Source organism: Erythranthe guttata, chromosome 2 (genome assembly GCF_056151865.1).
Source record: "Erythranthe guttata isolate IM_541 chromosome 2, IM_541, whole genome shotgun sequence".
Lineage (NCBI taxonomy): Eukaryota > Viridiplantae > Streptophyta > Magnoliopsida > Lamiales > Phrymaceae > Erythranthe > Erythranthe guttata.
In genome coordinates this window covers 11,741,084-11,759,797 of record NC_142534.1, presented here as the reverse complement: position 1 = coordinate 11,759,797, position 18,714 = coordinate 11,741,084, and the positions used below count along the sequence as shown (strand labels likewise).

Below are 18,714 nucleotides of genomic sequence, written 5' to 3'. Positions count from 1 at the left end.
TAATAATAATAATAAAAAATAATATTTGGGACATGTGAAAAATATGAATGTACATGTCCACATGGGGTTGAGTTGATTTAAACTTGTGACGTTGTGTTGTTTCCTAATAAGGAAAGTTTGTTAGTTTCACATGTTATTCTGAAAATATTTATGGCCTACCCTTTTTTCACTACCAATTATTATATAGTTGAAAGCAATAACACTTGGCCAACCCCTTACATGCAGTATCTATATATATATATATATATATATAATACGATCATATAAATGTTTAATCATCTTACATGGTCTAACAGATACCTCTGTTCTAGCTCCAAAATATTCCAAATTTGGTTCTCTATAATATAATTTTTAATATAATATCGTCTAATTACACTACTGACGCTCGAAGCAATAACTATCGAAGTCGTTGTCTTGTCGGTATAATAAGCTATTTCACGTTTTGAACATGAAAAGGAAAAAGAAGAAAGTACGCATAACAGCATGCCTTTCTTGATTTTTCTCTTGGAATGCCAGATGTCATTCGGCCGTTTGGTCCTCAACTATGGGGTCTGCAGAGTCATCGTTGTTTATATCATCGTTTTGAGTGTCCAAATATGCTTGAGAGCTAACTATTTGTCCCGTCAAATCTTTATGCTTTAAATTGCCTGACAAAATTACCGAAACCGTAGTTATCAAATTAAATAAAATAAAATATCTGGTGATCGAATATAGATGCAGGAAAATATATTTATTTACCCATCCAGAACGAGCATCCACTTGGTGTTGCGTAAAGAAGACCCTTGACATGAAATAAAAATCGTTCCATGGATCTTTTCGTGGCGGGGATCTTGCAAGTTATAGCAGTTTGTTTTGAGCCCTTCAATAAAAAATAAAAAATAAATACACAATATTATGTATGTTAAGGAGTGTCGTCGAGGAATACAAACTAAGACAGACAAGCTCACCTTGGCTTCAGAACATAGTGTCTGTATGGTTCTTGTTGCTTTCTGAAGCTCTTTTATCTGACACGGGAAAAGAAACTCGTTACAACAAATACTTTTTATCATCAATAAATAACATGACTCGATATTAATGCTCTAACCAGGTTGAGTATGAGGTCCTTGTGCATCTCAAACTGGGCCTGTAAGAAATCAAAAACTGGAGAGGAACAACTTTATTCAGCAACCCAAGATAAAATCATTTGATAGTCATAATTCCAATAGCTTCCCTTCATAATTATCTATTCATTTTTCGAAAGACCTCGTAACAATAGCATCTAGCCAAAAAGATAAAATTTTGACACAAAGAGCTGCTAATTATTCAAGAAAATATACAAAAACAAGTAAACCAAACGTCTTTTATATAATACTGCTTTCGTTTTACTCTTAGAATGATTTAAAATCCCCAAGTCCCGATACTGCGATACCATATTTTGTATCTCCTTGTTACTAACTTGCATTCTCAAGGCTGTACCTTGCTTATCTTTAGTCCATCTCTGACCAGTTAAATAAAGAAATTCGAGACTAGAACATGTATTTTGTGGTTACCACGTATGTTAAACATAAGTAGTATAAACTAGATCGATTTTAGAAAATATGACAGCTCTGCGGAAAACCAATATCCAGAGTGATCTATTATTCTCATCAGAAGAGGAAACAGTTAAGGGGCAACATATTTTTCTTGAAGTGCATTATCAGTATGTGTATTTAATCTCTTGTGCCTTTAGTTTCATGCTTCCACTCTTAACACCTATAAGTCTTTAACCACATCACCAAAGCTCATAAGACAAGAAAACGTAATAGACAAATCGATACAGATGCAAATTCAAATGTGTACACGAAGGGAGTACTTCCAACGACTCCCAAACAGAGAATGACATGCCATGTAGGCAGCATCGTCTTTCATCAAGGAATCAGCAGGTGGTGCAGATAATTATGCGTGCCATAGTTCTCCATCGGAGTCTAGTCATTACTTTAGGGACAATATCTTAAAACAAATCAAATACCTTTAAGAAAGGAGTCGATGAACTTCCCGCCATACTTGACTGCCATTGCATGAACACTCACCTAAATTTTATTATCAAGCTAAAATGTCAAAATCTCAGGTATTTTACACTTCAAAAATATGTAAAAAGAAAAAGAAAAATTGAGAAACCCACCTTGTCGTTATTCCTGCACACGCTAATAAGAGATACAAACACATTAACAGACTGCAACATTTTGTTCAGGAGCCTCTTTAGACTTTCTACTTCAGCACCACCTCTTGGCTTCTCCAAGACAGCAATTTCCTTAACCTAAGCATGAAATACACAAATTACACGGTCGAAAATGAGTTACCAAGTTCATTATTTTTACTGATGGATAACACAGCCTAACCGGCTACTCACCAATTTATTTAGCGTAGAAATGTTCTCTTCATGCTGCATAACAAACAATTTAATATCAACATCTATGTTACTTGATATGACTGCTCATCCATAACAAATAAGGTTGGTAACTTACCATCACTCGATACCAGACGGTCATTGTTGCAGGGCAGAGGGTAGGAAAAGTCTGATTATCATCCTCCACTGAAGTTCCAGAAGAAGATACCTATCACAAATGAAAGTGACTTGATTTGGGGTCCCATATAACCATTTTCGCTATTGTTTTATTAGATATATTTTCTTGTGCATCCTAAATTCCTTAACTGTAATTTTCTATCACCTTGTTGGTCACTATTTTCATATAGATGATGAGAACATACATATCTTTTCATAAAGGGAACAAAATACTTATAGGATTCAAAATTTAATAGATAGATACGTGTGTAGATATATTATGCTTATTATATGTATGTAAATATATGTTGTAATTCTAGAAAATTGCACCTGAGGTAAAACAGAGCAGGCAAGTTCATTTAGAGAATCAGAAGTTGACTGGCAATTCGCCAAGTATATGCGGAGTATCTTCTGGACCATTTCCCCCTGCAATGATGAATAGCATTGTGTTTATTTCTCCAACTTTCTCGACATAGTGAGAATGCAACCCCTTCAATCAAATCCATCATGTTTGAAATATAAGAAACTGAACTCACTTTAGTTTTCAAACTGTGGTCAACATCATCCCTATCGCACTTGTGCGTCAAGAGTTTCTGAGCATAACTCCCCAGCTTGTTGCAGAGAAAAGGAACGATTTCCTTGCTGAATTCTGTGCAAGCATCCTTTCCATTTTCACACAGAGATACATCGAGGAACATACGGATGGACATAACCAACAACTCCAAAGTCAACAAGACTTCTGAAGCCAGTGTAAATGAAAAGTTCATTGCTGCGGAAAAGAATAGTCAAGCTTATTACCTCTATATGGTTTTTGGTTTGAGAATTATCAAAAAAGAAAAGAAAAAGAAAAAAAAAAATAAACCTACCATCATCAAAGATGGTTCCTAGGAAAATATAAGCACCAGAATATAAATAGTCCATATTCCCTGGTGAAGGAATCAGCTGCATTCCTTGGAAAAAACAACCAGATATTTCCATTGGTTGAAAGGCCTGGAGTATATCTGATAGGATTTCTTTTTCCTTCAAAACATCTGGCAGATTAAGCATCTGCACATAAGAAACAGAGAGTGTAAACAATGATCAGCATTTTGAAAAACTAAAAACAGCGGAAAATTGATAGTGCCACAGAATAAAAAAGAAACAATCTATAATGAGCAAAACAGCGAACAACTGTACAAGTGATGTAGAAGAAATGATAAGAATTACGGGTAACTCTAAATCACCTTGCCAATGCAGAGAAGTGTCTCTTTATAAACTGAAATAGAGGTCTGAGTTGGTAATGCGAGAATACTTGTATTTGTTATCTCTGGGTTTGCAGCCAAACTAGACTGAGCAATCCAGTGTTCTTGACAAGTTTCAGTATCTACAATAGAGTTCCGTCAACATAGATAACCAAATAGCACATATTCCGCATCTTTGCCAAAAGATTTATCACTAACCTTCTCTAAGAATGTGTACTGCACGATCAAAGTTTTTTCTAAGATACAGAAACCAAGGTCTTAACTTGCCCAAGAAGTCATTTGATTTAATCCCCGTGAATCCTGCTGCAGCGTTTGAGCATCTTGCTAAAGTTTGTTTTCTTGTGGGACTTAATTGGTCCAGCTTTTTGTGAAGATCACGCAGGAGATACAGATGAAGCGGTAACTAGTAAAATCCAAGAGTTAAATAATAGCTATGCAAAGTTGTCAATGAGCTCTTGATAACTAAATTAGCTAGAAGCATGATTTCAGTTTGCAAATTGAAGTGTATTCCTTACTTAAAACTACCCATGTGACCCATAAACCGGTAATACAGTTTCACAGCAAAATATGTCGGACATAATTGTACAAATTTATCATTACTCGACCATAAAATTTTTGTTTATATTTTCTTTTGTGAGTGTGAATTTCAGATTTTGTTTGAATGCTATATTCTCAATCAAACTTTTTCCTTGGTTTTAGAAATCTTGTTATGGATAGTTGTGTTCATTCACATTAGTAGTGAATAGTGCTCTTATGTAAGTAGAAATGTTGAGGAAGCAATCTGGTTCTCTAAAACAGAGTTTTCTTTCCCTTGGATTCCCTTAATGAGTGGCCCATGCAATGCAAAGAAAAAAAGAAGAAGAAACGAATAAAGAAAGAAAAGAGTACGTTCTCTGAAAGGAAAGTAAGCAATCTATTAAATAATAATTATATACTTCTATTCTTCTAGGTCTAGTGAATACTTCATTTAGCACCTAAAATATAAATCATGTATTTTCGTGTTGTCATTGAAAACGAACTTTCAACTCGTTCAAGTTCTCCTATTGCCTTAAGCTACTTAAATAGGTACTTCTTGATATAACTGCCAATATTTTAAAGTTTACTCCGCTCTAAAGAATAACATTACAATTTAAACTCATTCAATTTTTAGAATACTCCAGGAATTTTCTATTTTTTTCATGAAAAACTGCCTTTTGGTAGATGTATGGTTAGGCTGACCGTACCTCTTTCTGATAACTGAGAAAAAGCCCATCATATGCATACTCAAACATACACACACACACAGAGAAAGAGATAGACAGAGAGATACCTCAGCAGATGGGTCTTCACAACAAGAACCTTCATTGTTCTGAATGTAAGAGAGAACAAAAGGAAAGGAAGGAGGAAAAAATCAGAAAATTTTATAACTTCTGTTGATGACTAACTGCATATGCCAAGGTAGAAATATATCTTCTACCATCTACAAATCGAGTAGAACAGCTAATTAAGAATCAACAAATACCATCTACAACCAATTCATGCAAGGTTAAGCTCTTTATACTGCTATTTCAAACAATCAAAAGGTAGGTACTCTTTCAACTTTGCAATATATTAACACACAACTCAATGCATAAAGCATGGATGCAAGAGAATAACATTAAAAAAAAAATTATGCGTACCTCTAAACTTGTAAGTATTGTTAGGCAATCAACTGAAAGAGGCCTGAATTTGTACCTCTGTGCTTCTAAATACTTCACAGGTGCAGATATTTCAATATTTAGTGGTACATTAGAGTTATCGGCCTGATTTTCGTCAGACTCAGATTGTTTATTCTTTGATGACGTCACCAACACATCCTCTTTGAGAGTTTCTTGGCTGGGTATAGCACCAGCTTTCTTCCAGGTGTCAACTATGGTTGGTTGCCTGAGTTTTTCCTCAATGTTTGAATTAGCCAATGGTGATGAGGACTTTGCTCTGTTTCTCTTTTTATTTTGGGAGATACCTTCACTACCTTTATGCAGCTGGTTCATCTTTTCTAAGTCCCCGGCATGGTCAAACTCAATAACTGGTGACAGTTCCCAATGAGGACAGAGCTCAGGTAGAAGCACTGGGTGTTGTTTGAGACAATTGTCCAATAAACACTCAACAAATCTGCACATCAAGAGTTCCGTTCATTGTATTAAGTTCATAAAGTAATCTGCATAACATACATATTTAGGTGCCATCCTAGCAATAACATATACAATCCACTAGGCATTCGGCCATCCAATTGATCACTCTCCCGTCATTTTAGTCCCCAGCTTTCGTTAAGTCTGTTCTAAGTGAGATATGCATCCATTGTGAGAACGCTTAAAATACCATAACATAACTACTGAGAATAGATAACAGTCTGATTCATTGTACTCTGTATAAAAAACAAAAATATGACATTGCATGGTGAGAGAAACCAAAATGCGGCTGCTTATAGTTTTATTGGCTCACAACTACTTAAGAACCGACTAAGGATTTAAATACTTCGAAGTCATATAGAATGCTTTAATGCTGCTAATCTGCTTATTTTGGTCAGCAATGAGAAATTGAGTTCCAGCAAGTTACATAATTATGCGATATATCTGATGAGAAATTACAAATCTAATCTATTGTTGTATGATATAATACGAAAAAATGACAATTGTGGAGTATCAGGAATGATTTTTTGTAATCATAAAGCATCATTTATGTTGGAATCTCTCGACATTTACTATGGTATTAAAAGCTCTGGTTATATATTTGGTAAAATCTGCTTTCAAAAGGTAGTGGGAACATACACAAGGTTCCTCAAACGCTTTAATAGCTTAGGAATTATTTCCTCCTTCGTTGCTTGGCTTATGATGTCGCATTCCTTTACTATTTGAGTGGAAAAGACATTTAGCTGCATGGTGTAGAGTTAGTATTGAACTGCTATCTAATATAAATAGATATTCACTTAGGAAAATAGGTAGGCAATTTACCAGCTCCCTCATCCAGTTAGAAGCATAATAAAGAGAGAGAATAGCAATCTGTTTTTGCTTTACTGTCAAAGACTGCCAAGAAAGTTCAGAGAAAAGCTGCCACAGAAAAGATAGAAAAAGTCAGCATATGGCTGCAGGCAGCAACTGAGAACATGCTCATAAAGACTTGCTCCAAAATCCTAAGCTCGTGAGAAATTAAAATTTAAATAATATGCTTTGGTACGTACTGATACACAGAAAACACATAAGATACTGGCTTCAGGAAATGGCATTGTTAAAAAATATACACAGCAAAGATAGATGAAACATTTAGAAGATGTACATAATTATACATGTGCTTAAGGCTAATAAAAATTCACAACGTGTTATTGCTCTAATATAATGTAAGATAAAATTATAATATTCTGTTGTGTTATAAATGCACATAATACGACGTCAGTAAAATAGGACATATCATAAAACCATGTATTGCATTGTATTAAAGAAAAAAAAATATTATATTACAGTATTTACACACTTCATCAAAGAAAGAAAATAAGAGAAAGGTCAAGTTTAAATGCATCACAGGAAATCAAAAACACAGTTGAAATATTGAGTTAGTCTCTTGTGAAATGGCAGCAGAAAACATTCTTGAGAAATATACTCATTTCTTAATAAAGTCAAGAGTAGGCTCTTAAAAAGCAACACACCAACGTTTCACTAGAAAAACATATGCAAGTATACATGAATGAATCATTTCATATGTCGCACTTTCATATACATATAAGAAACCATAGATCACTTATAGTTGATACATTTAGTTGATTGAAACTCACATGTCGGAGACCTTTCCGTTTGAGTAGAATCAAATCTTTAACGTCTGTTACTTTTTTCTAGATTCTGGGAGGTTTTTTAAACTCTTTTAAGCATTTCCATAAGCTACATATCAATTCAAAGAAATTTGATAACACTGTTATCTCTTTTAAGACGCTTGACGATCGACTTGATCAATGCTGAAGATGCTACTGCAACTGGAGGATAAATGTTCCCAAACATTTTTAGTTTTCATCTTAAGTGTAAGCCCAAGTTCTTGAAATTTCAAATCAGGTAATGACAAAGTCTTACAATAGGTAAAATAAAGTAAAGTTTTTTTTTTATAAAAAGCGTGCTGGAGCATGATGGTACTATGGCTAAATTTTTAGACCAGGTCGGCATGCACCAATATTTTTTTTTAATGTAATTCAGGAAATAGGGGTAACATGTATCAAGAAAACAAGATGACGTAAATGAAAACCATCCTGGTAATTGAGGCTACAGAAAAATTACTACTAGATAACAAGATTTTGTTCATCACAACAAGATCTATTAGCATCAGAGTACACCCAACCTTAGAGGAAGGAAGGTGAAAAGGGCAACCAAGAAGTGCATCTATGCCTCCAAGAGAACCTTGATTGGCTGATCTCTCAACCTGAAAAAATTGCGTCAAACTATCATACCTTCAATTCAAAATCACTCTTTAGGATTGATTAGGAGGTGCACTCACTAGAGAAAGTAAAATAAACTTGGTAGGAAGAACTTGTAGTGGCGAAGTGGATCTGTGATAAAAGACATAAGAAAGTTCAACAGCCAGTCTATATAAGAAAGTTCCACAGCCAGTAAATTCTTAATCAAACTAGTAGAATTAAAAGATAAGAATTACCTAATCGACGAAAAAACAAGTGGCAAAATGTTTAAGCATATAGGAGATATATCACCATCCAGGTTCATCCATAGTTCTCCTGGATCATGTAAACAGAGTTTCAATAAAAAACTTCACCTAGCTTTAGCATAAAGTATCCCAACTTATAGTTTTATGGAAGTAACAAATAGACTTCTCTTACCTTCTAAACCCTGAGACGAGTCCTGATCAATCAAATTTCCACTATCGAGGTCACATAAGTAAACTGACTCGAATTCTACGACTTGTTTGCCAATCCTACAAAGTAACATTATTAAGGATTATGATTAACAGGATTAGGAGGGTATGAAGTATCTAATAGATTATGTTGTAACTCGGAAACGCAACCTCCATACTGCCACATACCATTCCATAACAACTGGATGAAGTGTTTTATTTTGCAATGTCAAAACCAGTTCTTCATAAAACAAGATTAATGGTAAAGGCATTTGTTGGCAAGAGTCCAACGATAATTTCAAGAGCTCCACCGCTTCCTCATAATTTGACCTCTGCAAAGAAGTTCTAGAATCAGTATGCACATCTTAACAACATTAAAGACACTGGGTTACTTCAATCATTCATGTACATCATATGCCTATAAATAAAATCTACAATTGAGGTTTAGCAACGGCACATTACTTGTGACAAAGGCGGAAGGGAGCTGTTATTTGTATCTGCTATGTAGGAAACTATTTTAAGTGTTCCTATTAGGCCCATCTTCTTGTACATCAGGTCAGAGTTATTGATCTGCAAAGGTATAAAGTGAGTTCCAGCAATACAAAAAAAGATAAATTCATGAAAAATATCAGAATCAATAGAAAAATGCAAAGGAGGATTTGTTTCCAGTTTGCCTGCTTTCTCAAAATCATTAGAAGTTCGTTTGCAATGGAACATCCATAAGGTTGTGAGCTAGAATGGTCAGAAACTGCAAGTCGGATGAAAACTTCATACACCTGCAACATACATGAATTAAAGAAAAGATCAAGAAACAGATGATGACATCCAGTAAGTATAATAAAAGATGGTAGGAACCTTGTGGAGGTTCTCAACACTAAACCCCTCCAAGTAATCCAAGATACCTATAAAGATGGCAAAAAGCAGATTAAGAAATTACGGAAGTAGTTATGCAAAATTTAAATAGATTTACTGTTATAAGAAAAGGAGAATGATGAGCTAGGCCTACCATTTATGTGAGAAGAGAGTGAAATCAACTCCTGGGACTTCTTAGAGGCCAGCTTAACCATGGCATCTAAAGCCGCACTTACTTCAAAGTGTATGCCAGAACCCACATGAGTTAGTAATGCTCCTAGAACCTTCATAAAATTGCCATTAATTAGGGCTTTGAGCATGAATGAAACCCCATCTTACGTGTTCTGATATCAAGAAGATAACTCACTTCTTGTCTCAAATAAGCATCACATAATTCTTCAAATAGGCATATGTATATGTGAACGCCAAATTCCTGAACTCTTTGCTCTTTGCAAGCCAACATGTATGCAGCTAATGATACAAATGTGGTAAGAAAATCCTATAGACAGACCAATTCTTGTGATGAGTATCGTATATGAAGACACAACAAAAAATCCAATACAAAGTTGTGTTTGAAGTGATCCAATACCTTCGGCAAATCCTTGAAACCATGAATGCACTGTTCAAACATATGTTCTTGAAAACAACCATCAAGAATTTTTTTCTTGAATAACTTTTCAACACTCTTCTGCAAAGTTTCACAGTTCATGAATATGAGAATAAGCAACCATATGTCTATCACTTTATGCTTGTGAGCTTCGTCCAAACTTTTCAGTTCTTTTAATATCTCCAGACAAAGAATCTACAAATAGAAAGATATCAACAGAGAATCAGCTTAATACATTCATATATGTGTCGCATATGAGGATACACAAAAATGACAATTTCAAAAGTGTATTATCAAACCGACATTTTTGAAACGCAGACTAGATCTCAGAGCATCAAGAATTGAAGCTTCTGTATTATGTACAACAGATATTCCTTTAAGTTTACTGTTCTGGGAGACTTGTGTGTGAGATGCTCCCACAAATTTCAGCTTTTCACGTATCTTGGAGATTATTCGCCTAGAATTCGATGTGTTTGTTGAAAGCAGCAAGAATCTAAGTAGGTAGGGTATGTGCTCGATGTCAATTGTCCGTATGCAGGATAAAGCTATCATAATCACCTTCACATGTTTTCAGAAAATAAATCAAAAAGTAAGAGGCAGAAATGGAACAATAAGATTAAACAAAAAGCAAAGTAACCACAACGATCAGTAATTAGAATGCAGAGAAATACCTGGTCCTGCAACAGGTCGTCCAAATTGAGGTTGGAAAACGAATCGAGCACTGGAACAACAATGGAAGAGTCTTCTTGAAGCATCTGCTGAAGTGAATTAACCACACTCGTATTATTCTGGTCGCCTATGATCTCAGGCAATGACCCTATAATCTCTTTCTTTAGATGATGGGGGCAAATAGTTAAGACTTGAAGCAGTTTCTCAACAAAAGCCTCGGAATTGACAAGGAAGTCAAGCCATCTTAATTGGTTCAGTATTAGCGTTGCCACATCTTCATCAACACGCGACGATGACGAGAATCCACAACTACTGACAATGGGGTCCACGTCAAAGTACTCGGGGAGTTTCTCAAGCAACATGTCTAGAAGGTCTTGCTGGATGGATCTAACCAATAAGAGTAGTCGAACAAAGCTATCTCTTCTTACCGATCCAAATCCATCTTGATGATAAGGTAGCAATACACTGTATTTACCAAAAGATTATGGGACTGGTTTAGTTGTAAAATTATCAGCAGAATAAATAGCATATGATAGAAAGAAAAAAAAGTGTAAAGTAACAACACCTATTACTGAATTTTAGTCTGCAATTTACAGTTTCAGTTGACACTACGAAGATCAATAAGGGTAAAAAAAAAAAAAAAAACATAACAAAAATTGCCCTAACACAAACTAACCGGCGCAAATTGAAGGTGGAAGAAATATAATCTGAAAAGCCCTTGAGAAACTGGGACCGAAGGGAGGAATCGCGGGAGAATATTCCGTCAAGCCGTTGACGGAATTTGTAGAGGTCGGAGGGAAGGCACGGCGGTCCGGCGGGATTGATCAGCGTGCACCCTGCATCCGCCAAAAGGGAGACCATTTTGTCAATTGGACTCTGGCTTTGATGGAGCGGCGTCGTTTTGGGTTGTGGTGAAGCAGTAGCAGAGGTAGTGGGTTCATTTCGAGCGGCGGCGGCGGCGGCGGTGGTGGTGGTGGGTTTGAGGAGTTTGGTGGTTGGGGGCTGCGCGAATGGGGGAACGAAGGGGGTGTTGGATTTGGAAGAGCGTTTACGGGAGAGCATAGTGTGTGAGGAACTTTGTTGCAGGGGTTGGGTTTTGAGTTTTGATTTGACGGAGAAGGTTTATGTGATTTTTTTTAGGGGGAAATAGGCGCCAAATCTTTTTGTTGTGCTATTTTGGGAAGTGGTATTTACACTTTCACCCTTCATTGTTCATAATATCACATGTGCTGCCATTTTGCGACATCCCAAAATGTTTTTTTGCAATTATCTAGCATATCATGATGTGTTTATTTATTTTAATTTATTTGAAGGTCCTTTCATATTTTGAAGGACAAATTATCTCCAACTGTTTTTTCTCTCTCTTTTCCCCCTTTCCTCTTTTCGTTATGCTTTCTGTAATCATAGTCAATGAAAAAGAACATCACCGGTTGGACTCGAAGTTGGTCGAGGTGATTCAAGATGTCGGAAGGGACGGTTCCACGAAGGTTGTAGCTCTTAACAACATAGCGGACGATGTTGTTGTGTGGTCATTCGAGGGCGCGGATTCGGGGTCAACTTTATACAACGAAGAACATTTGGGAGCAAAACTCTTTTTAATAACATGTTGCTTTTATTACTTATAATGAAGGCCAATGTGTTTTGGCTAGACGGCGACGCTTGTGGGATCGACTATTTTCAAGTTCGAAGTTTGTGAAAAATTTGTATCACAATACTTTTACTTTCAGTTTGTGTTTGGTATTACAATATTTATATAGTTACATTGTTGCTATTCCAGTTGTGCAAATTTGTTTTCATATGATTACGATTATGAACTTAATCGGTTGTGGATTGGTTTGCGCTAAACTTATTATTTAGTTTTGAGTTTCGGGTAAATATACCTATCCATGGCTATATCTTCCTTTCGTGTTTATGAGAATTCGACTCTTAACATAAAACCATGAGCTACATCTGCAATACAGAGATGTCGAACACTTGAGTCGAGAACTATACGAGCTGAAAGGTCAAAGCATTCGAGTTTGATTTTAACTTCCTTGTCTACCCGCCCACTACACATGCTCGAGTAAGATACATATTAATGGTTCTTATTTTCAAAATTTGAGATTAACGTAAATTAGTATCACCGTTTTTTGCATGTTATCATTGCCAATAGTGGCGAGGCTACAAAGTTTGGTGTGGGGTAGGGGGGGCTTAAACACACGGGGTGCGGGGGCAGCGCCCCCGAAATTTTTTTTGCTACAAAAGAAATTTGATTTGAATTTTTTTCCTTCACTTTCAGAAGATAATAACAAAATGAATTGCGAAAGCTGCTATGAAAATTTAAGAAACATGAATATCAAGTCGATTATCAAATTGACACAGAGAAGTTGTCAAATGCTAAAACGATTGTCGGTGGGTGGCAATTTAACTGCTGTTAGTGTGACTGTGGGAGAGAACAATTTTTTTTTTCAAGAAACGTAATGAAGTTGAGAAATAGAAGATGAAAGCAAGTCATACATGGGGGACTAAAAATAAGTGGGCTTAAATAATATAATTAAATAGACTAAAATATATAATTGAAAAAAAAATAAAGATAAACACCCTATTTTCCTTGTAATAAAAAATAAATTAAAAAAATTAGAAAAATAATATTTTCCGATATATCGCTCGAAGTTTGACCTGATATATCGGTTTGGCCCGCCACATATCGCCACAAACCGCCTCACCAACAATAAATCGATTTTCAAAACCGCCACACAAATATCGTAAAGGTTTATGCCCGCCACCGATATATCGGCCGTCACAACCGATATTTAGAACACCGATATATATATATATATATATATATATATATATATATATATATATATATATATATATATATTTGATTAATTGAATAGACTAAAAAAATTAATAGAATATACATATATACATGGGACTTTGAGTAAGTGGATCAAAAATAAGTGGACTTAAATAATATAATTGAATTGACTAAAAAATTAAATAGAATATATATATATATATATATATATATATATATATATATATATATATATATATATATATATATATATATATATATATATATATATATATATATATATATATATATATTTGGAAGTGAGGGTGGGCTTAGTCCACCCTAGCCCTTGGAAAGGGATCAATGTAGGCTCCAATAGTCCCTAGAATGTCTTATGGTCCAAACTCGATGGTAGCCGGGTACGCGATTTGACATACTTTTCCTCCTTTTTTTATTTCCCCGATATGTCTTCTTTAGCCACGGTGTCCTCCTAATATTATTTGAATATCCGATCCTCTTTTGAGAGGTGGTGGCGGGGGCACTCTCCATCGAGGTCCGAAGTGAGCACCTCGTTTTTTCTTTTTCCTTGGGGCGGGTCTAACTTGACAAAATCAACGATTTTGTTACCTCGTATCAGGTCACATCTCTTATACGCCCTAGAAGGCAACTTAATTTGCAAAATAGTCAACTAAAATCTTTGTTGACAATGCATAATAACACTGTGTTATTGTTGACCTTAACATAGGGTTATTTAACTACTTACCACAACATAATAGTGCAATTTTACTATTGACCACGATATATTAGCGCTATTTTACTATTGAAAACAACATAACAACCCTATTTTACAAGTGACCACAACATAATTGTCGCAAAGAAAAAACTGTAAAAAAATATTAATGTTACTGTATTGACCGGTCAATACTAATATTGGCGTGAAAAAATAAACATTTATAGAAAAAAAACATTAACAAAACTTTTCTTAATGTCAACGCCGGTCAACAACCCCGACTCGATCAACATTAGGGTCAACTGGTAAATTTTGGGTTCAGAAAACATTAATGTTAAATTATAATTTGAGCTATTAATAATGTTAAGGTCTAGGTCCGCCTCTGCCTATGCGGCTTGCCGAGCAACGCCCGTGCCAAGCTCCAAGAACCGTCGAGACTTCCCCATGCCACTTGCCAAACACTCCCTATCAACACCCTCAATGCATTCTCAATACTTCACCATCCATTGGCCGATATGTGGCTGCCTTGTGTCATCCATCACTTGGCGCCATTATTGGCTACAACTCGACTACACTCGAACCATAGCCGATGTCACCGAGTAAGGGGCCCGACATTGGGCTATTATGAGATTATCTATTTGACTAAACCTCATGATGGCTAGAAAGTGGTTTTTTTTTTTCCTTTTTTTATTTGGCCCCACAAAATAAAAATTTGAATAGGTTCCGTAGGTTGTCTGCCCTTCAAAACCGCGCGAAGATCAAGCTAGATTTAATTGATTTAATTTGGCTTCGCCTTCTTTCTATTTATTATTAGACTTACTTTTTTTCTTAATTCGTTGAATTCAATTACGAAGATTTCCTCTTATCAGGACGCGTAAGAAACACATTTCACCCTAATTTATCGGCGATCTCCATTCCCTCAAATCAAAATCTTCGTACTTGTTTTTTTATATAATTTCTTTTGATTCTACGGCGTGATTATTTAGTTGTTTGATATTTACAGATTCTTTTAATCAAGTAAAAATGGATGGCAGTAATTTGGGGGCGGCAGCCCAAGGACAGGCTCAGATTCCTGGCCAGGTTATGGGCGGCGTTGCGGCGGCGGCTGCGGGAACAGAAGGCAGTGATTGGAGGAATCATCTATCAGCGACTTCTAGACAGAAGATTGTAAACAAGATGTAAATTCCTTGAATTCTCCCCTTACTTTTTTTCAATTTTTTTTTTTTTTTTAATTTTACTTATTACAACACGTGCTAGTTTTGAGCATTTAATTTTTATTCTGTTAATGTTGAATTGTTTTCTATTAGTTATAAAATCGAAACCATGAACTTATTTCTGAAGCTGCCAAATAACTGATATTATAGTTATACAGTTAAACCTCTATAAATTAATACAGTCGCGACTAGGGAAATTCTATTAATTAAGCGAAACATTAAATTATCGAGTTAATAATTTAGCACGCTCTCACCTAGTTGTGACCGGAAGGATTTATTATTTAATCGAGGTTATTAATTTATTTATCGATGTTCTACTATAGTATATGAGTTTGAGAGAACTGTTATTCCGCAATTCGATTTTGCTTCTTTAGCCTGAAGAAATTATGTACACTTAATTTTGTTAGAGTTACGAGTTTGTTGTGTATAAGAGATGCAAATGATATTCGTAGAGAAGTTGGGCTGAAGATGGTAAAGTTTGGTTTATTTCGTTTATAGCCCCGGCGAAGATTGGTGAAGAGATTTAAAAAAAAACAAAAAAAACAAAAAAAAAAAAGATTTTGTAGCATGATCTTTGATGTGCTTGCATATGCAATGTAGTTATTTCGTGTAGAATAAAAATGTTGTCTCGTCGTCTCTTCTATACACTGTCCTTGTCTTTTTTGTCATAAACTTGATATTTGATTACATCAATTTTAGTACTTGTTTTGGAAAAACGATTACATCATAATATAATACTGTCAATAAGAAGAATCGTTCGAAAGCATCCCTAAAGTATTTACTTGTCTTGATCGAAACACGAATGAAGAGACGTACGTACTCTACTATCATCTTTCCCTGCTTCCGTAAGATTACGTTTTACCAGGTGACTTTTAATTCAATGCTGCATATATTCTTTAACACTTAAGAATGGAGCATCTCAAGATGTATCTTCCTTTCTCTGGAGAACTAGACGAACTTAAACGACTAGCTGTTAATTTTGAGGAGAAGATGTACACGAAAGCAACAAGTCAGGTATACTCATGTTCGTTTCTCCTTCATATATATATATATATATATATATATATATATATATATATATATATATATATATATATATATATATATATATATATATATATATATATTTGCCTTGACCTTTTCCTTACACACCGTACTCTTGCAGTCGAATTACTTGATGATGATAAGTGTGAAAATGCTGACAATGGATGCAAAATCCCGGGATTCTTCGGCAAATTCTCGTCAGTCGTCTAATGCTGCAAGAAATAGCGAAAACCCCCAAGAACCAGGTAAAGAATATTCCGAGCTGATATACATTAAAATTACAAAATGTTTCTACTTCCCTTTGTTTTTAGAAAAAAACAATATGTAAAATATGACTAAACTACCCTTTGCGAGAATAGCGTTTGATCAAATTTACGAGTAATAAGTAGTACGGCATTGACATTCTAAAACATGTGATATTGATTGATGATATCTACCTCGCATATATAATATATATATGAATGAAATTTGTTTTCATTTGCTCTTTTTATTATCATGCAGTTACTGACATGCATTGTTTCGCAGCATCTCAAAGCGTGCAAATCCAAATGCAAAATCGCGTTCAGCAACTACAGGCTCCAATGGTTTCGGATGAATCTCAAGTTCGGCAACAACTTTTATCCCACAATAGCGCTCGTATTTTGTAATCTATTTTTTTTTAATTGACACCTTGTTTTTTTTTTCTTTTTTTTTTTGTTATTAGATGCAGACTCGTCGCGGATATGAGGCGGATATAGCCCAGTTGCTACAAGATCTACTCCTGAAGGACTCCGAAGTGTAACGTGTTTTCGTGTGGATTTTAAACTAAATAAAGATCTTTAGAATTTATTTGTTTCTCTTCAATTTTTGTAGAAGTTTGTTTTTTGCACTGTGGACTATTTGGTCCCTTTGGAAATCTTTAATCGCTCATATACTTTTTTATGAGACTGTAGCATTTGATTTCTCTATGAATCGAATTAATTTAGATTGGATGAGATTGAATTATTTTTTCACTGACTAATTTATTAATTCAATTTCAACTAATCCAAATTAATTCGATTTAATTTTAGAACAAAAAATTTTATTCGTTCCAAAATTTTTATTGACTAATTATTGATTTTTCCGAATATATTTGGAACTTGGAACAAAACCCGAATTGTATACAAAATTACAGGAAATTCTAATTTTCGATCCGATTTTAGTTTCGAATATTTCGATTTTTTTTCGAAATATATAATGTAAGTTTTTATTATATTTTGTAATTCCATAATATAACTTATGCTATATTTTATAGGAAAAATATAAATACCGAAAATATAACTTAGAAAAGATTAATTGGTATCAGAAACTCTCTTATGAGAAAATATTTGTTAACTCTCTTATGAGAAAATATTTGTTTAAATTTGTTGTTCCAATATGTGGTTTTATTTATTGCATTTTGTCGAACTGTCTTTTGTGAAAAATATTATGAAAAATTCTCATTATATCCGGATTTGTGACAAGAAATTATAAACTAATATAATTTCCGAAATTTTTGAAATTCCACTGATTTCAAGATATTTCGAAATCGGAATGAATTTTTGCATTCCAATTTTTTCGAAATGAAAATTAGAAGATATTTTCTACTTGCGGAAAGTATTTTTTTGTAAAAGCAATTTCTGATCAACTCCAATTTCCACCCATACTATAAATGTATTTATTGAAGGCATAACTTTTTTTTTTTTTTGAAAATGAAGGCATAATTGTAACATACTTTTTTTTTATAAATGAAATAACCATATTATTAGGCAAACTGTGCCAACTTTGGAGGAAGATCAATCCCTTCCAAACATGAGTAATCATACAACTGAGTTAAAGCATGAGCTAGACTATTTCCAGCACGTTTAATGAATTGAAACGAAACATGACGAAAAACATTAGCCAGACTCAAAGTCTCTTCTATCAAAGCACCAAATGATACATGACTGTGATCCTGCTCTATAAGTGCTTCCGTTACCAATAAGTTATCGCCTTCGATAATAATTGATTCCCATCCTTTATTTCAAGCTAACTTTAATGCTTGAAGCACCGCTTTTGCTTCACCATGGACTGGCGAATTATGTTTCTACCGACCACCATACACATTCACCAAGCCAATTGCGAGCTACCAAAGCAGTAACAAAGAAATCCTTACCCACCGGAAATGCCGCGTCCACGTTGAGTTTGATAAAGCCTTGCGTCGGAGGTAGCCACGTGG

At 34.8% G+C, this 18,714-nt stretch overlaps 2 protein-coding genes across 2 annotated transcripts; one reads left to right on the top strand and one right to left on the bottom strand.

Moving 5' to 3' along the window:
* Positions 1-245: 245 nt before the first annotated feature.
* LOC105969735 (fanconi anemia group D2 protein) lies at positions 246-11,850 on the bottom strand. Its single transcript, XM_088827378.1, has 31 exons — positions 11,409-11,850; positions 10,735-11,197; positions 10,367-10,621; positions 10,046-10,258; positions 9,824-9,955; positions 9,611-9,740; positions 9,460-9,506; positions 9,279-9,380; positions 9,067-9,174; positions 8,794-8,936; positions 8,591-8,685; positions 8,410-8,488; positions 8,254-8,305; positions 8,098-8,178; positions 6,732-6,827; positions 6,549-6,652; positions 5,421-5,892; positions 5,072-5,110; positions 3,961-4,165; positions 3,745-3,884; positions 3,388-3,568; positions 3,058-3,290; positions 2,852-2,947; positions 2,484-2,573; positions 2,369-2,401; positions 2,141-2,275; positions 1,988-2,048; positions 1,085-1,140; positions 948-1,004; positions 739-859; positions 246-647 (listed from the first exon to the last, which is right to left on the bottom strand). Exons 1-31 carry the CDS (start codon positions 11,792-11,794, stop codon positions 520-522), a joined length of 4,533 nt encoding a protein of 1,510 aa, XP_088683504.1. The 5' UTR covers positions 11,795-11,850; the 3' UTR covers positions 246-519.
* A 3,263-nt stretch (positions 11,851-15,113) lies between these two features.
* LOC105969719 (uncharacterized) lies at positions 15,114-17,470 on the top strand. The gene is made up of 5 exons (XM_012994491.2): positions 15,114-15,419; positions 16,364-16,469; positions 16,621-16,744; positions 17,025-17,101; positions 17,203-17,470. Exons 1-5 carry the CDS (start codon positions 15,265-15,267, stop codon positions 17,278-17,280), a joined length of 540 nt encoding a protein of 179 aa, XP_012849945.1. The 5' UTR covers positions 15,114-15,264; the 3' UTR covers positions 17,281-17,470.
* The last annotated feature ends 1,244 nt before the right edge of the window (positions 17,471-18,714 follow it).